Source organism: Mauremys reevesii, linkage group 11 (genome assembly GCF_016161935.1).
Source record: "Mauremys reevesii isolate NIE-2019 linkage group 11, ASM1616193v1, whole genome shotgun sequence".
In the NCBI taxonomy this organism is placed as follows: domain Eukaryota; kingdom Metazoa; phylum Chordata; order Testudines; family Geoemydidae; genus Mauremys; species Mauremys reevesii.
Genome location: NC_052633.1, coordinates 60886814 through 60913935, shown reverse-complemented (window position 1 = coordinate 60913935; position 27122 = coordinate 60886814). Strand labels below are relative to the sequence as shown.

General features: G+C 39.8%; 1 protein-coding gene across 10 annotated transcripts in view; it reads right to left on the bottom strand.

Annotated features, from left to right (window-relative positions):
* Positions 1 to 2007: 2007 nt before the first annotated feature.
* NCKAP5 (NCK associated protein 5) overlaps positions 2008 to 27122 on the bottom strand; it is a 580968-nt gene continuing 555853 nt past the window's right edge. For all 10 annotated transcript variants that reach the window (XM_039495322.1, XM_039495320.1, XM_039495324.1 and 7 more), the window contains one exon: positions 2008 to 2650. In XM_039495322.1, coding sequence (XP_039351256.1) covers positions 2369 to 2650 — 282 coding nt within the window. In that variant the 3' untranslated portion in view covers positions 2008 to 2368. The remainder of the gene's footprint in view (positions 2651 to 27122) is intronic.

Sequence of the window (27122 nt, the reverse complement as noted above, 5' to 3'; positions counted from 1 at the left end):
CGGGGGGGGGGGCGGGGGGTCCGGAACAGTCGCCAGCCCGGCGAGGACGTGCGGGGGGCCGCGGCCAGGTGGGCGCGAGCGGGTTCAGGGGCTGGGGGGAGGCGGGGGCGCGCGCCTTGCTGGCTAGCGGAGCTGGGACCCAGCGCGGCAGTTCCCCGCGCTCCGGAGCGTGCCCGCCCCTGTCGCTGCTCCTGCCGGCTGAGCGCGCCTCGTGCCCCATGCCCGGGCTGCTCAGGAGCCAGCGGTCCCGGGCCACGGTGGGTGCGCGTTGACTGCCTGGAAAGCGCTGCCTGCAGCCATAAAGCGCCTTCCCAGCTCAGCCGCCCGCCAGGCGGCTCTGGAGCCGGGGCAGGGCAGTGCCGCCACACGGGCGCAGCGAGGAGCGATTCAGGGGCTGTCCCCTCCATGCTCTCGTCTGGCGTAATGTGGAAGCTACTGGGGGCCACCCCCCCGTGGCGGGGCCTTTCCTTTCTACAATCCGCAGCGAACTTCATTTGTGAGGGGAAGAACTAGCTGAAGTAAAATGATGGTTTTCATTGTGCAGCCCATTACAACTTGCGCCTTCCATCATGCCTCCTTCCCCAGCCTCATCCTTCGGCAACCCACATGCTTCCCTTTGATCAGTCACAATCTTGTCTGCAAGCAGAGAGGTTTGAATTAAGCTTAAATTACTTTTTAGTTGCCATGTCGAGAATTCATTTGAATGATTGAATTCCACCTGCACATTTATTATTTCTGGAGCAGCGAGGGCTAGTTGATTGGAGAAGGGAAATGGTTTGCACAATGTTTTGCATGCATATGGTAACATAGAATTGGTTATTTTATTCAAAATATTTCTACATTATTTTATTTGCTTCCCATTGGTTCTTTGGATTTGCTTGAAGCAATGCTATTTTCTTAGATAATTAATTCGTGAATCCAGCTCATTAAACAAATTAACCCCAACATGGACTACTTGTCCCTGGGAAAATATATATCTTTAACCATTCCTATAGCTGTGATACAAACTTTATTTAGAAATAAGTTTCAAAAAGACAACGCAAGTTTAAATCTGACATTATTACTTAAAATAACAAAATTAAAATGTAACAAATTGCACAAAGTATTTTAACAAAATAACACTGATCATACAATATCATAAAGATTAACAGGTATTTGCTAAAGAACCAGTAGAGTCTAGAAATATCCCAAATATACCTAGTTTACAGAGAGATTGCTGTACAAAAGCAGTTATAAATACTTCACAACTAGAAAAAATACACAACCTTTGAAATAGACTTCCCCTTACATATAAAGTCTTTATAGGAAAAAGATATGTTGAATTAAGAGTTGTTAGCACCAAAACATTTTTTTTAGTTTTACAAAAGTTTATATCACAAATATGAGTTTTATTTCAGTTTTCCAGGATTCCTAGATGGAGTTAAAATCAAGGTGGTCTGGGGGGGGAAATCAACAAACCACATTCAGAAATTCGTATTAAATGGTTACAGAGGAAAGAGGAATAGGTAAACTATAAAAGTAAATACTGCAGTTAGAAATAAAGTCCAGATCCTGCAATCCTTTACTCAGGCAAAACTCCCATTGAAGTCAAATGGCAAATCACTTTGACCCTGATCTTCCAAACACTTATGCATATGAGGAACTTCATTCTTTATGAACTCAGTGGGGCTGCTCAGATGCACAAGTAGTAGTAGGATCTGGGTATTTGATTCCAACCATTCTCATACTGTCTCAAACATCAGAACCCTCTTTAAGTATCAACAGATACATGTTAAGGAATTATACCAACTAAATGCACATATCCGTAGAGAATCTTATGTGAAATTGCACTAAAATAAAAAAAAATACAAAGTGTATGTTGTAAAATGTGGTCCAAGGTGGTTTATTACAGACAATTTGGCAGGCTCAAGTTTATTTTAAAGCAGTGTTTCTACATACAGTTTTAAGACTAGAACAATTATAAATCTTTCTTTAAAAAAATCCACTATTTTTGTTATATTTGTTAATATTAACATCAACTTTTAAAAGTTAGTAATCTGTCATTTCAGGAGCATGGCACCATTTAATATTTATTGCTTTTTTTTTCTACAAATATATTTTTTCAAAAAAATTTACAACTTCTGTACAAGTATTCATAAAAGTGCAAAATTAAGACATTTTGTATAACAGCTTTTGTGTTCAATTTTCCGTCTCATGCATCACAATAAATGCAGGCTTATCTTTCCTTATTGCTGTGTCATGAAAATAAGTCAGGAAATACCCTTCTGGGAATCCAACAATTTAGGATAAAGTTTTTCAACAGTTGTCCCTTTCTTTTTTTCCCCTCAGTTCCTTAAGTGCTCCGTTCACAGCCCACTGGAAAGTGTCTTTATACATCATTAGAGCCTTGGCTGGCACAGGATGAGAAGCTATCATATAAAGAATCACTCAAGGATTCTAAATTGTCCACACCATGCCTATCAGAGCTATTTAAAGAAGCTTCTTCATTCTTTCCATTTTCTTCCTTTTGTCCTTCAACCTTGTTCAGACAATTCTTCTCTTTTTCTAATAAAATGACATTATTGCTGTTAAATTTATTGAGAGACTCCAGGGAAATTTTAGATAATCTATTCTCAGAATCTTCCCTTGTTTTTTCAGCTTGTTTCAATTTCTGTAATAAGTAAGGAAAATATTAGAAACATATTTCTTACAAAAATAAAGCTATCCTATATACACAGTCAATTATTTGTTTGTCGAACATTCACAGTGTTAAGGGAATAGATTGTTAGAGGCTTGTACCTAAATCCTCCGGTATAATTAAATGGAATAATAAAGTCCATTTTGGGGTTAAATCACATTAAATAAACCCATTTTAGGGTTTAATGATTCTGCTGAGACAAATAGGACTCAATTTGCAAAACAGTTAAGTCCAATTTACATTTTAAGTGGCAGATTCTGGAATTTGTATGTGTAAAATATCTTCAGCTTCTTCATAGTAATTTACATTTTCCCTCATCACAATTTATTTATTTATTTATCGTAAGGGTAAATGAATATTTGTCTATGATTTGAGTTTGGAGCCTGCCAAATAACTAACATGCAGTGCACATATTCCGAGGGGGAAAATATATTTTCTGTATGATACAGGCACAAATGAAACTTTCTAAAAAATAACCTAACATTTTGCATGTGTAAGGCTATCGATTTCCATGAACCAAAAGCCTCCCTAATAGAAATGAAAGCAACAAGAGAGGAAATTACACTGAACTGATCCAATCCCCACAGACCAGAATCAATCAGATATTGGCTAGATCTACTTTGGGAAGTGTTGTAATTCTGTTGAAACTGCACCAAATGAAACACTGGACAATGTATTAGCACATTATATTAAAAAAAAATCACAGTAGTATTATACAAGTGTAATTGCATCTCTTTGTTGGCTACAGGTATTTTCAAAGGTCTTTTCAAGACTAGTTTATCAGCTCTTTAGGGAGAAGTTCAATAAAAATGACCTGTCTTTCACATACAGTCTTTTTTTATCTTATGTTATCAACTCATGTTACAGATGATATTATCAAAAAACAACATTCCACATTTGATGGGACTCTTGGAGACCTTGGGGGCGAAGTTTTTTAAATAGCCATTTTTAAATGAGGTGTGCTCTCCCAGTTAGGGTCATTTCTCATTTTCAGTAATAGTATTAGGCAGCAATGACTGGATCAATATACTATTGGCAATCCAAGAACAAACAGTGTTACTTGGTTTAGATGGATAGTTTAGGCTCACCCAAGAGTACAGCGCGACCAGAACGAGGAGATCCTGGGTGATTAAACACACAATTTTAACTAGTCATCAGGGTTGGTAGAAAATATGAAGGTTAAAAAAATACATCAGGCTTTCTTCCTGCCATTTTTATTAAACCCGAGAGATCTTGGGCAATGGGAAGACCTTAGATAGAGGAGGGTGCTTATTTTTCATGGCTAAATATGTAAAAAAGGTGGGGGGAAGGCACGAAGCCATGCCAGCTTAGATTGTGAACTTGTCAGATCTTACAGGCTGCCCAGGTTAGAACTTGGATGAGACCTTTCAGAAAACTTTAAATGACATTAGCAGTAATAAGAACAGGAGTACTTGTGGCACCTTAGAGACTAACAAATTTATTTCAGCATAAGCTTTCGTGAGCTACAGCTCACTTCTTCGGATGCATAGAATGGAACACAGAGACAGGAGATATTTATACATACAGAGAACATGAAAAGGTGGAAGTCCTGTTGGTATGTGTACTTCCACCTTTTCATGTTCTCTGTATGTATAAATATCTCCTGTCTGTGTGTTCCATTCTGTGCATCCGAAGAAGTGAGCTGTAGCTCACGAAAGCTTATGCTGAAATAAATTTGTTAGTCTCTAAGAGCAGCAAAGAGTCCTGTGGCACCTTATAGACTAACAGACGTATTGGAGCATGAGCTTTTGTGGGTGAATACCCACTTTGTCGGATGCATGTCTCTAGGGTGCCACAAGTACTCCTGTTCTTTTTGCAGATACAGACTAACACGGCTGCTACTCTGAAACCTGTCATTAGCAGTAATGTTGGTGACATAGTAGGTGGGACTCTTCTTTTTGGTCCAATAGTGAATGCATGCCGAGACATATTTCAAGGGGGAATTGTAGTACTGTAAGTGCCATTTTTTTGGATGAGACACAAAACTGTGGTCCTTACCACTAATCTCAAAGTACTTTCTGAAAGAGGAGGGATGTAATCCCCAGTATTCCAGACAAATTCAAATGTTGGAAGTTACAGTGGACTGAAAATTCTCTGTAATTTCAGTTTTCAAAGTTCTTCCCTAAACAATGCTGTATAGTGTTACTGACACAGAACAGATGCCATATTCCAGTGTAGGCTGAATAAAATGATCCGTATGCATACCACCTTTAAAACACTTACATAGTGTACAGACTAGCTAAATCTTAAATATTTTATTAAATGAACTATTGACTTCTAAATTTGAGTTACATGGCCTTTTTTGTTTTGTTTTTTGTTTCCAACTTTCAGCTTTGCTTTGGATAAATTAAATGGGGATGTTTGGGCATAGATATGGACGGATAAACATGAGGTTTTGGGTGAAATCCCGGATCTATTACGTAAATGGCAAAACTACCATTAGTTTTAATGGGGGAGGTCATCCTTTATTTGCTGGCAAGCGCTAGAATGTATGTATGGACTGACTGCACAGGGCTATTTCTGATAGTCTATTGTACACAGTTAAAATAACAACAACAACTCTGGATGGGCTGAAAGATAGTGTAAGTCACAGAGGTGGACACGCAGTTAGCTGACTAGTATATTCTATGCACCTGGAACCTCAATAGCTTTTAACCTTATGCAAGTACAATATAAAATAGTACATCAATATAATCACACCCTTGTTAAGGTACATAATATGGGGGGGAGTCACAGCAAATAAACTATACTAAAGAAATTATCCGGAAGAAACATATCCACACCAAATTTTAACTAAAATAATTGAACCAAATCAAAATGAAGTGCCCAGCATTGAAAACTGAATATACTGAGTAGTAAACACTGCAATGGATGCTCGTAATTTGATACATATAAGTCTTATGTGGATATAGTTCCTACCTTTATACAAAGGGACTTAGGAAGGGTGGAACACATGTGATCAAAAGGAATGGAAGGTCATCATTCTCTCACTTAATATTTATTACTGAAACTGAGGCAAAGGCATTTGTTTTCAGGAATAAGTTAAAGATATTTTATGATATATGATTGCCTTTTTATATATGTATTAATGCCAAGGTCAATGGTTTCATCTGATAAAAGACGGGCTCGGTTTTCTTTTCTCTAACACATTACTACAATACTGTATGAGCAAAGATGTGTGATTTACTGATAGAGTTGGGATGATATGCAAAGTATTTTTTTACCTTTCCTTTCAGCTGATGCTGATGCACTGTTTCCACTTTGTCTAATATATAATGCCTCCCTTTTCTGGGTTTCTTTCTCATTTGAACAGTGTTCCGTATTGCCAACCCCAAGCAGTCAATCATCATGAGTCAGGCTCCAAAATCATGAAACTGGATTAAGCCACCCCAACCCCCCCTTCTTTTCTTTTTTTTTGTTGGTTACAATAATACATTTTGTGTTATTTTTATTTGCCACTGGGTTTTGTGCTATTAGGGTTCATTTTTACAATCCTCATTCTGTAACCATGAGGGCTAGAAACATTTTTAGAAAAGAGAGAGTGGAGACTCTCATGTAATAACATTACTCCGGGAGCTGGAGCTTTACAGAAAAACACCAGATATCGCCAGTTTCCTAAGACATTCGTCAGATAACAGCAAGTATATAAAGGAAATGTAAATAGGGAGGTTTGGGTGTGGGAGTAGGAACAATTAAGGGAATCATACTAATGTATTAGACAAATTCATTAAGAAGAACTTCTCCCCACAGTTTAGTTTGCAGGAGAACTGTGTTTGCATATCATATTAATACGTTATGCTGACCTTGGAATAAGAAGTCATGTAATATAATTCTTAATACACGTGGGCAAAAAGTTACAATATGATATTTCCTTAATTATAATTCTGGAAGTAAACTCAGTTACATCCAAAACTCCTCCACACAGAAAAAATTTAAGCACAATCATTTCTGTGAGGATCTTTGCAGACAATGAACTGTTCCTGTCTCATGATAATGAAATAACTTACATATCCACTTTGTAAAGGCTAACATGCATTATTTTATTATCAAGAAAGAATCCCCTTTGTTCTTTAATAACCTATTCAGTTGTTACGGAAGGTGAATACCAGTAGGATACAAAATATAGACTATTTGGATACAGAAAACAGTATATTTCTTAGTTTTCATGGCAGCTTACAAAAGCTGCTGTATGAAACAAAAGGAAATCACAAAATAATAAATATTATTAGGATACGTTGATAAATTATAGATATAGTCAAATTCTGTTCTCAGTTACATGCATTTAGACCTATTACTGACTTCATTGGAGTAGAACAGGTGCAACAAGGAACAGACTTTGGCTCAAAGATGTTAGCTTTGCCTATGTTTAAGTCATTAGTTTACTAATGCACTTTTAGTGTCAGTTCTCACATGAAAGAATCAGTATCTTCTCCTGATGATAAGGGCCCTTCAGCGGGATATCAGATACATATATAGTATCTTGGGAAATTGGCTGGCTCAGGGATTTGGTAATGGTATATACAGCCTTTAGAACCTGTAGCTCATTAGTTCAAATCAAATCTGGTCCAGGTCAGTAGTGACTGAAAGTCAGTACTATCAGAAACATGTCTAATTGACTATATGAAATTAGTCAGTGGTCAGCCTAACTGTCAGGGAACAAGCATTCCTATCACCACAGTTGGCGATATGAGTAGAGGAACGGAAACAGAAATTGAACTGCATTCTCACTTAAAACATGGTTCTCTATTGAGGGCCAAGGCACAAGGCAGGTTCAGTGAGGAGAACTGCTGCTGACCACACCGTACCTGTTCTGAGGTAGATGGACTGGTCTACCCTCCAAGGTGATCAACCCAGCACCTTTTCACAAGCATTAAATTCACCCAGATGAAAATTCAATAGCTACAGACACAGATGGTGTCCTGAGCCAAGATACAGTCCGTACAGAAGGTGTCATCAGGGAGCAACTTAAGCCTTCTTGATTCTTATGGTATCTTTGCAGCATCAAGGCTCAAGGCTCCTCTAATTGATGCCAACTGGCTATGAGCTCAATGGGACCATACTACAACTGTGAACTGGTGTTGTGCAGGCATGCTGTGCCCCACCCCAGGACACCCCATATTAGTGTGTGTAGGTGTGTGGGGGGGCAACTGCCACAGGAGCTGGTTTTTCCACTTTACATCAGCTGAGCGCTCCCCATCTCCACAGGAATCCTCAGCCGGCCACCCCCTGAGAATGATGTACAGTTGCCAGAGGAGGAGGAGGAGGAGGAGAGAATCTAGTCCAGATACTACACACATTAATTAGGAATCAATTTACACTGATTGCAATTTACATTGCTCCTCTGCAGCATGGGGCATGGGTCACTTGCGGATTTTAACTAGTGTAAATGGTGAATTTTCTGTAACTAGAAGCCTATAAATCATGATTTCTGTAACTAGAAGCCTATAAATCAGTAACTCAGCCAGAGGTTAGGGGTCTATTACAGCAGTGGGTGGGTGAGGTTCTGGGGCCTGCAATGTGCAGGAGGTCTGATTAGATGACGATGATGCTCCCTTCTGACCTTAAAGTCTATGAGTCTACATGGAGATATACTGCAGTCATGAATCAGAATACTTTTTCATTTTGGTTACATTCTAATGGGTTTAGCTAAGACCCAAAACTAATGTAATAAAACACCTTAGTGCAACAAATTAAGAAAACAAAGCTAACCTACACGCACATTTAAGTATTGGACATATACATTGAATATTTTTGTTTTACTAACAAAGAATTTATGATGCACTTTCTAATTAAAAAAGTCATAGGGCCAGATTATGGCTGGGCAGTGGTGCAAGGAGCCTCTTCTCCTTGTGCCCGATATGTTCAGGACAAGCCACAATTGCAGTCCTAGTGCTAACCTAAACAGTACCAGGACTAGGGCTAGCAAACTGGGACAGGGAAGGGTGGGGTGACGGCAAAGCTATGGCTGCTGAGAAGTCATGCTGCACCCCCTTAAGGAATGTGGCCACATGTCCACTCCTACCATATACTGGTGGAGCTACCATTGAATGTAGTGAGGTACTGCTTCCTAGTCAGACTCAGCCTGTAAGGTACATCTGAGACCCAAATTAGCAAGGAAAATACTGTAGTGTAAATGCATTTTGCATCCTTCCAAGTTTAGTTAAACAGTAGTTTAAGGGGCTCAGAGTCAGTTACACACTAGAATAAAATAAACCTTACTTTTATCTCGCATGCACTGAGCAATTTAGTTTTTAGATTACCCCAAAAGTAAAACGAACATTGCTCCAAGTGAAGTATATCTGCAAAACACTCCTGTGTAAAAACAACTAAATTGCTATGAGAATTAAATATAGATCAACAAAATCAATACTTAATTGTATAACTGAAGGTCTTTCATTTCAGATCTAATCCCTAATAGGAGATATCAAGTATGCTTGCTTTTGATTTTTTTGAAATTATTATTTAAAACTACACCACAAGGCAAAACAATTTTCTAGCTTTTTACATTTTTTAATTCCATAAGTTACTTCGCCTGTGTGTATCCAAGGTCATATTGATCTCACAGTCTGTAACTGTTTATCATTTTAAATTCAGAGTTTTATCAATCTAGATGTCCCGTAGTTGTTATAATAACTGCTTTGCATTTATTATACAATAGGATTAAGCAGTAAAAGACACAGATGCACACAGTTTGTATTTATTACAAACTACCATACTGCATGCTCAGTAGGACACCTTTAATATCTATGCAGTGTCCTCTTATAAAAAACGTGTTTTGAGGACACAGGGCTGGATTCTGATCAAACTTACACTGGTGTAAATCAGGAGTAACTCCACTGACATCAATGGAGTCACACTACTGTAACACCATTGTAAGTGAGATCAGGTTCAGGGCCATATCATTTTGTGTTGCATAGCCAGGTGTGGTATGAAAAGGTTCAGTTTAGCTTTGTGCCGAGGTACAGTAGTTTTCCATTAGACAGACAGAAAGGGACAGAATGCAGTGGTAGTTTCTCAATAGAAAGTGAACAGTCTCCAGATCTCATTTAGCCAAATGGATGAGAACATTAGGTGGACAGGTAAAGCTCTACAGTGAAAATAGTGGTACAATCACATCCAGGAAACTACAAAGGTGAAAGTTGTAACTGCATGACCTCTGTTATATTACAGCAGAGCTAAAAATGTAATGTTTGAACTTTTTTCTCTTTAAAGTGTAACCTTAAATAATAAGTTAAGCCTTGTTCTCCCTTATATATTGTCAGAAGCTTTCATCTATTTTCTAGACTGATGGTAAAATAATTTTTGAAATAATGAATCATTTTTCTTTTTCCTGCTTGAACAGAAATCCCATGATTATTTTCCTGTAGCAGACAATGACCTTCTCAAAGGAACCCCATCAGACTTTCAAGATAAATAATAAAGAAGCCCTCTATTCCCTGACTCAAGGAAAAATTGCATTGATATGGAGTATTTGTGAAATTATTGATCTGTTCATCATTTTATGAGAAAACAATATACACTTAGGTGAAAGTAATCTACATATGGTATTATGTGTAGCTTGATGATACTGTCAACAGAACCAGAAACTTGCATGCCATTTCTAGGATAGAGGAGTAACGTTCTACATAAATATTTAATTTTTCGTGACAAGGAGAATATTTTTGGCCCTTCTAAATTGTAAATACATTACCTAAGGGGAAATAAAGCTCATTAGCATGAGCTCTGCATGGCTCACACCTGCAGACCTGGACAAAATGGCTATTGATGAATAAATAGCTTGCTGTGGAGCTGAGAGCTGTATTATCGGTGGTTTGAATTCTTGTATGATGTGGAAGGTAAAAGACTGCCTAGCAAATAGACCTTTATGTGTCTAAAAACACAATTTTCATAATACAGCTAGATATATATCTGCTTTTAAGAAGGGATTAAGTGGATTCAGTTACTCAAAATGAATACTGTGCCCTGTGTGATGTTGTACCTAGAAATGTAGGCATTAAAACAGCAATAATTACATACTAGTACTACCCTCACAGTTTAGCAAGCAATATTATCTCTTTGGTGATACAACAGACTGTTTATATATAAACTAGATTAGATATTCCCAACCCTTCGTTCTCGCCTCAAAGTTTTACCTATTTTTAGTACCCAAGATTTTCAAATTCTGAAATGTTCCTGATCAGGTAAGAAACTGGGTGTGCCAAAGTATTACAAGGATGTCTGTTTTTCCATGGCACCATATGAAGACTGAGAGGGGACATGACAACGTTTTCAAGTTCATAAAAGGTTGTTACAGGGAGGAGGGAGAAGTAGTGTTCTCCTTAACCTCTGAGGATAGTACAATAAGCAATGGTATTAAATTGTAGCAAGGGCGGTTTAGGTTGGATATTAAGAAAAACTTCCTAACTGTCAGGGTAGTTAAGCACTGGAATAAATTGCCTAGGGAGGTTGTGGAATCTCCATCATTGGAGATTTTTAAGAGCAAGTTAGACAAACACCTGTCAGGAATGGTTTAGATAATACTTAGTCCTGCCATGAGTGCACGGGACTGGACAAGATGACCTCTTGAGGTCCCTTCCAATTCTATGATGGCTATTGGATGCATGAACTGTACATGAACAAAGTGTGTTTGACAGTGGTCGAGGAGAGAATAATTTGAGTGGAATTTAGTAGAAAAAGATGGCAGCAACAACATAACAACAACCAGGTACTCAGACAGCTGTGACCAGAGAAGTTAAAAAAGCTAAATACTGCTGCTTTCTCCAGAGAGTAAGCAAGGCCACAAACTGTCAGCAGACATTGAATCACCAATTCTGCTTCTCATGGAGGAAATCCAGTAGATAATTGCGATGCTAATTTCAATCACAGACTCATCACTAGAATTAAAGAACAAATATTTATGGTGGAAAAGGAGGCTGAAACTTTAGATTTTAGCATTTGAGAGAGTGACAATTAATATGAGACACACAGAATAAACTTTGCATTTCAGAAATCAATTTACTATTACTCATGGAGAGAGTTAAGTAATAAAATTAGTCTGATTTTCCAGTAAAGGGAAAAATTACATTAAAACATTTCAGACTGAAAGGCCAAACTAGTTGCTGACAGTTATCTTACTCTACAAAACCATATAAAGTTCAATACTGCCTCTAAACAGAATTAGCGTCAGCCTTACATTGCCAATGATAACCGATTGAACACCATTTTAGTGAAAACCCTGCACACTTAAGCTAAATGTTTTTACCCTTTACCTTCTTAATCAGTTTTTTTATTCAGTGTACAGTATTTAAATATCCAGGGTTCTGTTCTGTAGAGGTGCATATGCCATGAAAGCCTGTTTGTTTGTTTGGTAGTTTAAACAGGGAAGGAATAAAAGGGGCTATCCTGGCTATTTAATCCAAAATTAGTGTTTGTTAAAATTGATTTCTTTTTAAAACTAGGACTTTGGTTAGAACTGAATGAGGAATGAAACGGTAAAAACTAGTTCAAACAAACCAAGTTATTTTAACAAGATAATTCACAATATGGTTCTTACAGGGCCTGATCCTGCTACATAGATACCAATGGCAAAACTCCCATGGAATCCAATGGTAGCAGGATCAGGCACATACGACATATAATCTTTAATGACTCTCACCATGAGAGGAGTCATCTTTTCATAAGGCTGAACTGTTCTCAAATGATTTTTCATAAGCATTAGTCACACACTTGCCTGTCTTCATGTTCCACCTTTGGCTTTCTATTTATTTTGGTAATTACAAAGAAATTTCTCCTCTCACTCTCCAGTTATGTCTGAATCCTTTATTGTCTCAGTGTTAGTAACCCAGGGTACTGATGGAAAATGGGATTCCATTGCAAAATGTCTCCTTCAAGACTCAGTAGTGGAGAGTAACTGATGGTAGGTAATGATTTTCTGCTCTAGTAACCCTCCCTTTTGGGCATCTGAACTAGATTCTCTTCATGTTAGCCTGTGAACATCCAGAGTGCACCACCTGACCCAATGGGAAAGAGGCAGAAGCAGCAGAGGTAGAAATAGCAGTTTTCAAGGGGCAGCATCAGTAGCAGTCATCACAATGAAGAGACTGTGCAGATAAAGTCCTCCTCTCCCTGCTATGAAAAGCAGCAGGTGTTTATACACTCAGGGGGACATCCCCACCCCAGTGTCCAGCACAAGTAGCTTGACTATGTTGGGAGATTTGTAGCGGGAAGAAAGAGAGCACCCTAGAAATGATTCGCAGGAGATACTCCATTTAAATTGCTGGAATAGCTTAGGGTTGCCAACTTTCTAATTGCAGAAAACTGAATACTGTTGCCCCACCCCCCAGCCCCGAGGCCCTGCCCCTGCTCTCTCCATCCTCCCTCCATTGCTCGCTCTTCCCCACCCTCGCTCACTTTCACCGGGCTGGGGCAGGGGTTGGGGTGCGGGAGGGGTGAGGTCTCCAGCTGGAGGTGCGGTGTCTGGAGTGGGGATGGAGATGAGGGCGTTGGGGTGCAGGAGGGGGCTCAGGGCTGGGGCAGGGGTCTGCCAGGGGGTACAGGCTCTGGAATGGAGGGTGCAGGCTCCAGGGTGAGACCAGAAATGAAGGATTCAGGGTGTGGAAGGGGCAGGGGCAGCTCTAGACATTTTACCGCCCCATGCACAGAGGCGTGCCTGTGGGAGGTCTGCCAAAGCCGCTGAAAGCATCCTGCCTGCCGCCCTAGTGGCGACCGGCAGAGCGCCCCCCGCGGCTTGCTGCCCCAGGCACGCGCTTGGAGTGCTGGTGCCGCCCCTGGGAAGGGGTTCGGGGTGTGTGCTCTGGGAGAGAGTTTGGGTGCCGGAGGGGGCTCAGGGCTGGGGTAGGAGGTTGGGGTGTGGGAGAGGGTGTGAGCTCCTAGAGGGGGCTCAGGGCTGGGGCAGGGGTTTGGGTTGCAGGAGGGGGTTCAGGTTCTGGGTGGCACTTACCTCAGGCGGCTTCCAGGAAGTGGCCACATGTCTCTCTGGCTCCTTGGCGGAGGCACAGCCAGGGGGCTCTGCATGCCCACAGGAACTGACCCCGCAGCTCCCATTGGCTGCAGTTCCTGGCCAGTGGGAATTATGGAGCCAGCGCTTGGGGCGGAGGCAGCATACGGAGCCCCCCTGGCCGTGCCTCCACTTAGGAGCAAGAGGGACATGCCAGCCACTTCCCAGGAACTTGGGATGGAGCCTGCCAGTACCGCCAACAGGACTTTTAACAGCCCAGTCAGCAGTGCTGACCAGAGCTGCCAGGGTCCCTTTTCGACTGAGTGTTCCGTCTGAAAACCAGACACCTGACAACCCTAGGGACAGCCTCTATGGTCCTTGCATGCTCTGTGTAAGGGGACTGGGGGAGGGAACACACAATCTGCCCATATCCACCAGTTCACCCTACTTCATTTCCAAACACCCTCTTGTGTACTGCTGCACAGGAAGCCTCTGCATAATGAGACTCCATGTCATACGGGCAGTATGCATTTACAGCATGGCTCCCCTAAAAAATCCTACCTTCCCTGGGCAACAAAATTACGCTGGTTTCACTGCCAGCAGGCCCTTCACACCTGCACTTGTGGAAGCAGGATTTGCCAGTAAACACTACCAAGCCAAAAGTAAGAGGCTTTTTGTGGGTGTTGTTCATAGGAGCAAGAATCCCCTCACTTCCCCTCCATCTCAGATCTTAAAAGTTACAATGTGCAGGTAAAGTGTTTATCTGGAGAATTTGCATATTCATGGTTCCATTGGCCAGGCTCCCATATCTTCCCCAACTGGCTACACCTGCCCCCCCACAAAACCTCAATGGAGGTGTATCCCTTCCCCCACCCAGCATATGCACTCTATTTATAACTTGTCCTGATCTGTGCAATGGAAAGGCAACACTGAGGAGAGATTAATAAGACTAGGACTTTCAGCTTGGAAAAGAGACAACCAAGGGGGGATATGTTAGAGGTCTATAAAATCATGACTGGTGAGTAGAAAGTAAATAAGGAAGTCAAGTATCAGGGGTAGATATGTTAGTCTGTATCCACAAAAACAACAAGGAGTCCGGTGGCACCTTAAAGACTAACAGATTTATTTGGGCGTAAGGTTTCGTGGGTAAAAAAACCCACTTCTTCAGATGACTGGAACCAAAAAAACCAGGAATCGCTCTGTCCACATTGAAATCTATGCTTCATCCATCAGCAGTCAAACCCTGTATATAAGTATATTTCACATACACTTTTTTTTAATTCCCTGCAACCAGTTTACTTGTCCTATAGCCCAGAAAATTTGTGGGAAGGGAGAGGCAGAAGCCACAGAGGCACACACAGGAAAACCAGAACAATCAGGGCTGGAAAAAAAACACAGATTTAAGTAAAGGAAGAAATTACTCCTGCAATTTTTAAAGTATATTTCAGTCTAGCTGGTTGTGTCAATAAAGAGCTCATAGTATAAACCAGCTAGAAAATAAATGTTATGAAGGATGTTCCATTTTATGTGGTTTGAATTTGATTAGTGATTAGTCTTGGTGGTTTAAGCCACATGGGAACAATAATCAAGGTTTCTCTACTGCAGCTCTGTAACAACTGGAAAATACTCTGCTGGCTCGTGTCCCATACTATGATGGGATATTAACCTAAAATCTAATTAATCTATGAATGAATTATGGCTCTAGAAATACACTGCATTATAATCAATTTTAAGTGAGATCCTAACAGAAGACAAGATGAAGAAAAAGCTGTAAAATTACCACAGGTTGATAAATTCTGTTTACTATGTGTGATGATTTTTAGGGGATAATTTTACAATCCATCAAACTTTTGTCAGTTCAAAAGTCACACTGCCAAACGTATGCAGTAAATTAATTTTTAAATTTACATATTTATTAAATATCTTATTGAAAACAGCATGAAGTAAGTCCAGTTTGAATAATAAAATAACTTGTTTTTCTACTGGAAGCAAACAAAAAACCCACAACCCTCCTATTGAAAAAGACTTTATACTCAGGCAATAATCATATTAATCTCTATCTGAATTAGTTAAGTAAAACAATGTATTATTAAGTCACTCACCAAAATTTACACTAAGAATTATGACACTGATGAAAAACAATCAAACCAAGAAAATTCATAATTTAAATATCAAGAAATTCATGGTTAAGATTGAAATTTGCCATAAGCGTGTGCTTCTCATCTTGGGCCTGGGCTCCATTAGTGGTGCCAGACAAGTCTGGGAGGGTGTGGGAAGCTGCACCCACTTTGACTTGGCACTGTAAACATGCTGCGGGGAGCACCTTGGAACCCATCTTCCCTCCCTGCGCCTGCAGTAACCCTGAATGCCATGGCCACAGAAGCAGCGTAAGTGTCTAGTGGTACTGGCTCAGGAAGTAGCTCACTTACCCAAGGTTTGTTTTTGCACTCACAACACCAGAGAGCTCAGCTGCAAAAGCATGTGTCCCGGCCTCATTCTGGACACCTCCCACCAGAAGCAGAATGAGAACTATGTAACTTGATGAAGAATGAGGAAAGGAGCATAGAGATCAATCAGGTGAGAGGAATGAAAAAAGAAAAAAATCATTTGAAACAAAAATTTTAAAAAAGAGAAATAATCAGGGGGGCAGGGAGGGTAAAGAATGAGTTGGGGGGGAGAGAGTAGAGAGCAACAATTAGAAACCCTGCCACTGTGGTCGGGTATGGCACAAGAGGTTATGAAAGAGGAGGGTAACAACCCACCGATCTGTCACAAACTGGCAAAGAGGGGAGCTTCAGAAAAGGTGTACGGGGAACCATTCTGATGTTTTCCTAGGCACACTGGAAACATCAGAGACCAGTCAAGGAGAGTTCCTGGCAGGAGCCACATTTAAGCCTTATCTATAAATCATTGTTGCTTTAATGATTTTCTGATACAACTTTGACATGTCCTGGACTCCCACTGCTGTTTCCCCTGTGTTATGTCCCATTGATATGCTGCTGAAATCAATGGAATGTCAGTAATGCCTCTCCTGATGTCCCCTTGATTTCCTTTTCTTAATATCATCTCCATGCCTTTTCTCACGCAACAAAAACCTTTCCAAACCTGGTCCACCAAGTCATTATCTTCTACTCATTACAATCTCCCCTAAACAATCATTTCTTCCAGGCCCTCTACAACAGGTGATTTGATCTAAACAGACAAAACCAAGTTTTACTTGAGAGGAACCGTTCAGGTGTGCATGCATTGTAACTACGTCACCATAACCCTTGTGGTTCCTTCCCCAATCCCTGCTCTCATTAGCTGCTCTCCCTCACAGTATCATCTCCAATATTAGAATGCAAAATGCTTGAGTCAGGGAGCATGTCTCTATTTAATCTGTACAGTATCTAGCACATCTCTGGATGCTAAGGCGTACATTATGGTGCAGAAGAGAAGCAATGTGTTTCTGGACTCCTTGCACATAGCAGTCCAGAAAAATACCATGTATTTGTGGTGGCGCTGGTTAGGCTCGTAACAAGGTAAAATTAGATTGAGTAGTGTAGTCTGTGGCCTAAAATACATCTGGGTGGACACAAATATAGATCATAGAGTAATCTAATATTTGCCAGACAACTCAAGGATCCAGTCCTGGGATTTGTGACTTATCTGGCTTACTCCACAAGGAAATGACAGAGACAAGAAGAGACATGCAGGAAATAGGTGAGTCATGTCAGACACAAAACCAAATGGCAGAGGACACCCTTCACCCCCTGCTGTAGAGAATCATCACAGAGAAACATGAGTAGGAATAAGCAGAGGACGTTGTCACCCAGAAGTGGACTGCAGGTTACATAGCTAGAAAGCTACCATAGCTAAAACAGCTGTTAGATGTTGCATGTGACACACTCACTGAGGGGAACCTTGTGAAGTTTCTTGTCCTCTCTGTGGGTTTTTTCCAGTGACAGAATGATGCAACTCATAGTGTGTGTATTTAGTGATGTATAATTGGTGGGGTGGCCTGACACTGCAGTGAACATGTAGGAGAAATATGTTTAAGATGTTTTGTCTTGTCTTATGTATTATAGAAATGTTACCACATTATTAATTTTGTAAACTGTTCTGAAACGTGTTATATGCCTCATATTCCAGTATATAAAATAAATGTTACATTATTGTTATTATAAAAGGCCACTAGGAGGACTAAAATGCAACTGGAATATGAGCACACATACTGTAGCCTATGCAATTTTTTTGAGTGATCAGATACTGTGCCAGATGATGCACAACAACAAACCTATTGGGAAATAATAAAAAGCAGTAACTAAGTTATATTAGGAAATTAACAGTTTGAAAAGTTTTGTTGAAAAACAAAACAAATCCATGTTTAATATATATTGGAGCCTAAGTAAATCTTTAAAATATTAACATGTTCCATGTTTTGAACCAATCAAATGGTTATGAGGATTTAATTAAAATTGCCACAGTGCACAGACACTGCAATGAGATCAATGCAGCAGGACTCCCGAGCTGGCATGAAGCCCCACTGAAGTATGTAGGGCTCTGTGGATGCTACCATAAAATTAACTAATAATAATAATAATAATGATTATACACTTAGCACTGCTATAGCAACTTTTCTCTGAGCACCTCAGAGCACTCCATAAACATTCATGAATTAAACCCCAATTACACCAGGGAGGTATTATTTTTATCTTTAGCTTTACTGATGGGGAAAGTGAGGCAACAAGAGATTAAGTGATTTGTTCAATATGTCACCCAAAAAGCCAGCCGCAGAACTGAGAATAAAATCCTACTCTCCTGATTCCACAGCGCTGTGCTTTAACTACTAGCCCATGTAGAAAATATTAGAGAATTTTTCTCCTTCAGTTAGGAAATTCCCTATACAGACATTAAGGACTGGACTGTACTCCTCACTAGAAGAGATCCTGAAATGCTATGTCGGAACAGCAGACCTGCAATCTGATCCAAAGTCTATTGAAGCTAATGGCATAGTTTCCATTGACTTTGGTGAATTTTGGATCAGGCCCTTGGTCGGTTAGAGATATAAATAGGTTAATTTATCCAACTCCCCTAGAAACAAAATTTTGAGCTGCAAACAAAAGCTAAAACACACCAAATGGGATGCCATCTGCTGCAACGAACAGAACATGACCAGTTCCCAATGCTTGAGATTCCTTCAAAATAAAGTTTGAAATGGTTTTTGTTACACTCCCGACTGCTTCACAAAAGTTGACTTAACTCAGGTTAGCAAACGCTGGTGTCACCAGCAACCATAAGCCAGACTCTGCTATATCATTTGGAGCTGTCCACATTTTAATCTTATTGGTCTGCCCTGTGTAAAGGTTTGGACATTTTCTACACACATGTTATGTACTGGGGTCTGTGGGGCCGATTACTGTCCCTGAGCATATACGGCTGTTGGTTATCCAGTAACTGATCCAAGTCCTCCAGTTTGGCACACAACTCAGATTCCTTTCCCCTTTCCGCCCCGGGCTGGGAAGCCATTCCAGGATCACTACTGTAGCCCTGCCTGAATCTGCAGCATTTTCCCCAGCCTGCCTTAAGGCACCCCAGTCTGAAGACAGTGGTGTTTTGTTTTGTTTTTTTAATTTCCAAAAGTGAATTTTATGAATATGGCAGCTCACAAGGATCATGTTGTACTTGTACTGTATTGAGTTCAGAAGTCAAACAAGTATTTGAAAGTGAAACTCCACATTAAATTACAACTGCTGGCCTATTTAACAACCCCATGAGAAAGATGACACCAGTGCTTGGAATGCAGACGTCAACCACATCATTTTTGAGACTCTTCAAAGTTGGGCTCCTCAAATTTGGAAGACATGTGGATCTGCTCTCCACACAACTTGCACAGGGGCACAAAAGCCCTACAGAGCTGAGGTGTGAGCCACTGCATGGCTCCACCAAAGCACCAATTCTGCCCCCCTTCTGCCCCACAGAGGCAGGAGCATAATTTTCACCATGGAGCAATAGAGCAGACTATAAGTTATGCCTTCATATTATAAGTTTCTTCCTAACTAGACACCACCACCAGCAGCAGCCCTGCCCCAGATGATAGAAGTAATCATTAACTAACAGAGTTTCGGTCCTTATCAGATAGCTGGAACAGACCATCATCCTCCATGTTACTCAGCTATTTTGGATGGTTACTGCTGCTCTTTGACTTACTACCCTGCCCCAGTGTTCCTTCTGTTTCACTATTGTGCTACTAAAACCCAGCATATGCTGGCACAGTACAGATTCCCTTTTGTACCTAACATTTATAGGAGTACTCGATTGGTAACATTGGAGTCTTTAGCGGCAGGTTTTCAGTGTCATGAAAAAAAAAAGAGAGGACATATAATATAAAAAAAGCCTGTAAATGACAGATCTGGTTCTGGCCTTTGCTGGTTGCCAGTGTTATGACGGTAATGGAAAATGCAATTAAAATTAGCTTCAAATTAACAGGAGTTTTATTATGACACAACCTTTTGTGTAGAATCATAGGTTCTCATTCAAAAACACAGTATTTAGCCTTCCTTTTGGGGAAGCCATAGAAAAATGCCTTCTGAGGCTTCTGTGATGTCACTCACGCTACCCCAGTACAAGAGTTAGACATTATAGGTTAAATTATAGGTTAAATAAGTAAGTACATAAATCCATATTTGGGTACATAAACAAGAGACCTGATTTTCAGAGGAGCTGAATATGTAGAACTCTCTCGGATGTCACTAAAAGCTGCAAGCTTTCAGCACTTCTGAAAATCAAGGCACTTGTTTAAATTCCTAAACATGAGCTTAGGTGCCTAACATTAAGAACCCAAGCTTGAAAAAACTGGCCCATGAACAGGACACTACCGTTAGGCTTCGCAGTGTAAAATAACTCTTGCAAAAATGACCATGAACAAAGTACATTATGCTTATTTGGTTCTACTCATCAGTGTCTTGCATTTCATATCCATTTTGTAGCTTTGTGCATGTGTAACCTCCCCCTTTCCGACCGCCACACCGGCTAACTTTGCTGTAGATACAGTGTCTCAGTGAAGTTTAAACACTCCTGCCATAAAAAGTCATGTACTATTAATGCATGGTTAACATTTTAATTTTAAAATACTCTGCAATATAATGTATTCATATTTAATTTCCTCATTGCCACCACTTGTGTTTTATTCGACATCCAGTGAAATCATTTGAGGCCCTGTTTTACAATGTGCCTAATAGTGTATTTAATTTTACAGACAAGATGAGTTCATGTTTAACAGGCTATCAGAGGGATCACTTTTAAATGCATAACAATTATTCAAATAATTATTCAAATAACCACCTGGTTTCTTGTTTACTAAGAATAACATTAGAGTAGTTAAAAAAATCCTTGAGGCTATAGGCATTTTATAATGTCGAGAAGTTTTAGCAACCTCTATTAATGATCAAGCAAAGAATGGAGTAATCCACAGAAGAAGGCAGTACTTGGAGCTCAGCTGAGTGCTGCATGGGGGACTGAAATCCAAATGCCAAGGTCTTAAAAAAATTGTTAGAAGACAAATATTTTATTTTGGGGCCTGGGCCAATCAAAAATTAAGAGGATGGGTTCACAAAAAATCCTTACTTCCAATTCCCTAATTAAAACCAGTGTACTTATAGTGGCATTTTCTCCTACCTCCACCTGCAGGACATAATCAGTCTTTTTGTCAGGTTGCATAAAACCTAGCAGATGACTTTTCATTGAAATAAAAGTTGAAACTTTGGGGCGGTGAAACACAGCAGACTTAATAAATGGCTGGACTGGAGCAGACTGTAAGATAAAAAACAGGCTTCAAAAAGATTTTAACATGTAATTAAAAAAAGATATTAGAAAGAACTTTCTGTCCTCTTTAAAAAAAAACAGTGATGGAGCATTTCTTCCTGTCTACATATAAAAAGGAAAAGAAAGAAGCAGGCTACAGGGCCCTACTAAAAAAAGAAACGGCTTGGCAGTGCATTTTGTATGCAGTGCATAGCTTCTATTAATGTGCGCTACGAAACTTATTTCTCATGCATCGTGCTGAGAACATAACTCTGATATTAAAATATCAGTCATTTCCTGCCCCTCCCTCCATAATATTCAACTGCTTTTATGCAAAGCATATCACTGTTATAGATGGCGGAGGCAAATTTCAGCTGGAAAAACAATTCGCAAAAATGCTGTCCTATTATTCATCTCATTTAACTTTGCTAATCAGATGCTCCTTTTGAGTCAAAATATTTTCCAGACTCACATAACAAAGAGCTCTTTTGAACATCTCTCTGCTCCTACTCCTCTTATCGTGAATTGAGTCAACTCAGTGTTTATTGTATTCAATTTATTTTTATCTGTTTCTTTTATTACTAATAACATTTCCACCATTATAACAATTACACTATCTTACAAACTTCCTAATAATATTTGAATATTTGTCATTTGTTGCTGTTAATGTCTACTGAATTCCATGTTGGATTATTGTATTAGATTATAATATTCCAATTCATGGCAACAATATGAAAGCAAAGGGAAATAAAACCCAAAGCTTCATTTCCAAAGTTGCAAGATTGAAGAGTGTAAAATGACAAATGGCAGAAACATTATTGCACTTTGAGCCACGGTGCAAATCGCAATGGCTACATCTGTCAAGTTTTTTGACAAATGGCTTAGAATGTTCTCCAATTAAGGGAATCAGCTAGCAAATTATATTTTTATTCAGTGTATGCTCTTGGTTCTAGCTATCCGTTGACTGAAGGATCTATCTGCTTATGCCTACTCATCATGGAATCTATTTAATTCTTAAATATTCTTCAGTTATATAGGGAAATAAACATTTACTATCACTAACAGACATGTGCTGCATCTCTAAGGACTCCAAAATGATACGAGTGCCAAGACATTTTATATTTGGACCAATGCAAGATACAGTTATATAACTTGTATACACCAAAAGTACCATGGTTGTGTGATTCAAATAGTTTTTAAAAATGCTCCTCAGGTGGGCAAAGAATGTAAATTAAGACCAGTGGAGGTCTGGGCTGCATTAGATAAAATAGGGAACGCCTCTGCTCCAGTGGGTAAGTTTTCCTTAGTCGAAAAGGGCCAGATTCTTTCACTCTTACAGAGAGGAAAGGCTAAGAGTTCAGTGAGTAGTCCCATTGAAATCAATGGGGCATCTTATGGAGCAAGACATTGCTCAGTGTGGCTTACAGGAAAGAAAAGGCCTGAGTCTCCTCTCCATTACACCAGCACAGGACAGGAGTAACTACTGAAATTCATAGACTACAGCAGTGTAAAATGGATGTAAAATGAGAGGAGAATCTGGCCCAGGATATTTTTCAACCGTTCAGCCAGCCCTGCCAAGTTCTAGGCCCTCTTACACACACCTACGTCCCACTTGTCTTCAGCCTTCCCATAAACACTCTGCCACCTGCTTTCTTTTGTTAGACCTTCCTCCCACCCCTCTACATTCCCATTTCCTGTCCTTTACCCTTCTGTCCACATGGCAACAAAGACAATTCTTATTTAGGAACACATCTATGAAGAGATATCAAAGGGCGTAGAAAAAAGAAGGGTGACATCCTCAGCCCCACTCCAGTCCTTTTATGCCATGTGCAAGGGCTGGAGTGGTGTAAAGGACTCCAAAAGCTCTTATATTGACTGGGTAAAATTCCCCAAGTGCAGGAGTTGAGGAGACAGCTCTGAGGGTTCCCCCAAGGATCCTCTTGCAAGCCCCAACAGGAGGACTGTGCCCTGGGTGGGGCCACAGCAGACAGTGCTGAAGCTCAGGGCAGCCCAAAGAAACGGCCATAATTTAGGCAGGGCCCAGGCACAGTAAACAATCTCACCCTAATGGTTAAAGCACATTCCAGCTGTGGTGGTGTGAATCATTTGGAGATTTACTCTGAGTAGGATTAGAGTCCCATCTATACCATGGTCTCCACCTGTGGAAAACCACAGGTTCCAGTTTTCCTAATTTAGACAGAGCCTTTCATTTCCTCTGCCTCTTCTCTCAGTTAACATAGAAATTAAGTTCTCAGTTGTCAAACCTTGCTCTATTATTTCACTCGCCACAAACTAAGCAGGGAGACACCTCTCTGCCTGCTGGTCACACCCCCTTCACATAATCCAAACCATCTATTACCCCTCACCAACTCCTCAACTGTTTCAGAGCAATCTAGCAATCCTTGGATGAAAAACATTTGGTTTGCTCAAAGTAACATGTCACCTACCACTCCAACCTTATATGGGGACAGGTACATTGGAGCAAATATAAAATAAAGAGAACATGTATACAGCATGGAGGGCCAGTCAAAGCAGTGACACTCTAGTGAAAATGCCAGAGTTCTGTCTACACTACGGCCTTCATCATGGCTGCCACTGCTGTGGAGGATTACAGGATTACCTCTGAAAGTCTCTGGACACAGAGCTCTACACTAGCTGCTAGAGAACTAGGTTGCAGCTACAGGGTTTTTTTTCTGTTGGACCCTATGTTTGTAAAAAATCTTTTGTTTCTTTTTATTATAACTGATCCCATCTAAGATCTTAATTCAGCCTTGGAGAAAAAGCTTGTTTGGTGATGGATTTTTGTTTTTGTTGCTGTACCTTTCTATCTATCTGGATCATGATGGCAAATTATTCCAATGGTTAATTACCATCATGGTTAAGAACATAAGAATGGCCGTACCGGGTCAGACCAAAGGTGCATCTAGCCCAGTATCTGTCTACTGACAGTGGCCAATGCCAGGTGCCCCAGAGGGACTGAACCTAACAGGCAACGATCAAGTGATCTCTCTCCTGCCATCCATCTCCATCCTCTGACGAACAGAGGCTAGGGACACCATTCTTTACCCATCCTGGCTAATAGCTATTTATGGACTTCACCACCATGAATTTATCCAGTTCTCTTTTAAACACTGTTATAGTCCTAGCCTTCACAACCTCCTCAGGAAAGGAGTTCCACAAGTTGACTGTGCGCTGCGTGAAGAAGAACTTCCTTTTATTTGTTTTAAACCTGCTGCCTATTAATTTCATTTGGTGACCCCTAGTTCTTGTATTATGGGAATAAGTAAATAACTTTTCCTTATCCACTTTCTCAACATCACTCATGATTTTATATACCTCTATCATATCTCCCCTTAGTCTCCTCTCTTCCAAGCTGAAGAGATCTAGCCTCTTTAATCTTTCCTCGTATGGGACCCTCTCCAAACCCCTAATCATTTTAGTTGCCCTTTTCTGAACCATTTCTAGTGCTAGAATATCTTTTCTGAGGTGAGGAGACCACATCTGTACACAGTATTCAAGATGTGGGCGTACCATGGATTTATATAAGGGCAATAATATATTCTCAGTCTTATTCTCTATCCCCTTTTTAATGATTCCTAACATCCTGTTTGCATTTTTGACCGCCTCTGCACACTGCGTGGACATCTTCAGAGAACTATCCACGATGACGCCAAGATCTTTTTCCTGACTCGTTGTAGCTAAATTAGCCCCCATCAGATTGTATGTATAGTTGGGGTTATTTTTTCCAATGTACATTACTTTACATTTATCCACATTAAATTTCATTTGCCATTTGCCCAATCACTTAGTTTTGTGAGATCTTTTTGAAGTTCTTCACAATCTGCTTTGGTCTTAACTATCTTGAGTAGTTTAGTATCATCTGCAAACTTTGCCACCTCACTGTTTACCCCTTTCTCCAGATCATTAAAAATTCACACCTAATTTACACTCTGATTTTATCTGATTTCAACTTCACGCCATTGGATCATAGTACACCTTTTTCGGCTAGGCAGAAGAGCCTGTTATTAAATAGTTATTACCCATTTAGGTATACACAAGACTGTAATCAAGTCACCTCTTTACTTTTCTTTGTTAAGATAAACAGATTGAGCTCGTCAAGTCTATTACTATAAGGCATGTTTTATAATCCTTTAATCATTCTTATGGCTCTTCTCTGAACCCTCTCCAATTTGTCAACATCCTCTTCAAATTGTTGACCCCAGAACTGGACACAGTATTCCAGCGGTGTCAAATACAAAAGTAAAATGACTTCTTCACTCAATTTAAGATTCCCGTTTATACACTGAAGGATCACATTAGCTCTTTTGGCCACAGCATCTCACTGTGAGCTCATGTTCAGCTGATTATACAGCATAACTCCCAAATCTTTTTCAGAGTCACTGCTTCCAGGACAGAGTCCCCCATCCTATAATTATGGACGTCATTCTTTGACCACATTCACCTATATTAAAATACATATTGTTTGCTTGTGCCCTGCTTACCAAGAGGTCCATATTGCTCTGTATCAGTGACCTGTCCTCTTAATTATTTACCACTCTCCCAATTTTTGGGTCATCTGTCATCTTTATCATTTTATGTTTTCTTCCAGCTCATGAATAAAAATGTTAAATGGCATAAGGCCAAGAACTGATCAGTGAGAGCCCACACTAGAAATACACCCATTTAGTGCATCCGAAGAAGTGAGCTGTAGCTTACGAAAGCTCATGCTTAAATAAATTTGTTAGTCTTTAAGGTGCCACAAGTACTCCTGGTTTTTTTTGCGGATACAGACTAACACGGCTGCTACTCTGAAACCCATTTAGTGATGATTCCCCATTTACAATTAAATGTTGAGACCTATCAGTAAGCCAGTTTTTACTCCATTTCATGTGTGCAACGTTAATTTTATATCTTTCTAGTTTTTAATCAAATTGTCACCTAGTACCAAGTCAAACACCTTACCACAACTATTACCTTTATCAACCTAATTTGTAATCTCAAAAAAGGATATTAAGTTAGCTTGATAGGATCTTTTTCCATAAACATGTTGATTTGCCTTAATTATATTATCTTCCTTTAATTATTTATAAATCAAGTACCATATCAGGTGCTCCATTATTTTATCCATGATCAAGGACAGGCTGTCAGGCTTATAAGTACCCAGGTAATTGAATTTACCCTTTTAAAATATTGGCACAACATTCGCTTTCTTCCAGCCTTCTGGAACTTCCCCAATGCTCTAAGACTTATTGAAAATCCACATTAAGGTCCAGTGAGCTCTCAGCCAACTCTTACAGCTGCTGATTTCAAAATGTTTAACTTTAGTAGCTGCTGTTTAACATTCCCCTGATATACTACTGGAATGGAAAGAGTGTTATCAAATGATATGATTACATTATCTGTTTTTCCCAAATATAGTATATTTATTCAAAACGTCTGCTTTTTCTGCATTATTATAGATTCTACCACTTCAATCTAGTAATGGACCAGTGTAATTGTTAATACACTTAAAAAGCCTCTTTCCTATAGTCCTTAATTCTGCTGACCATAATTTCTTCTTCTGTCCCTTTCCTTCCCTTATCACTTTTCTACAATTCCTACCTTCTGACTTATACTCATTACAATCAACTTCCCCTTTCTTCTATTTATTTTATATTATTGTTTTATAGCTGTCTTCGCTTCCCCTCTAAACCACATTTTTTTTAA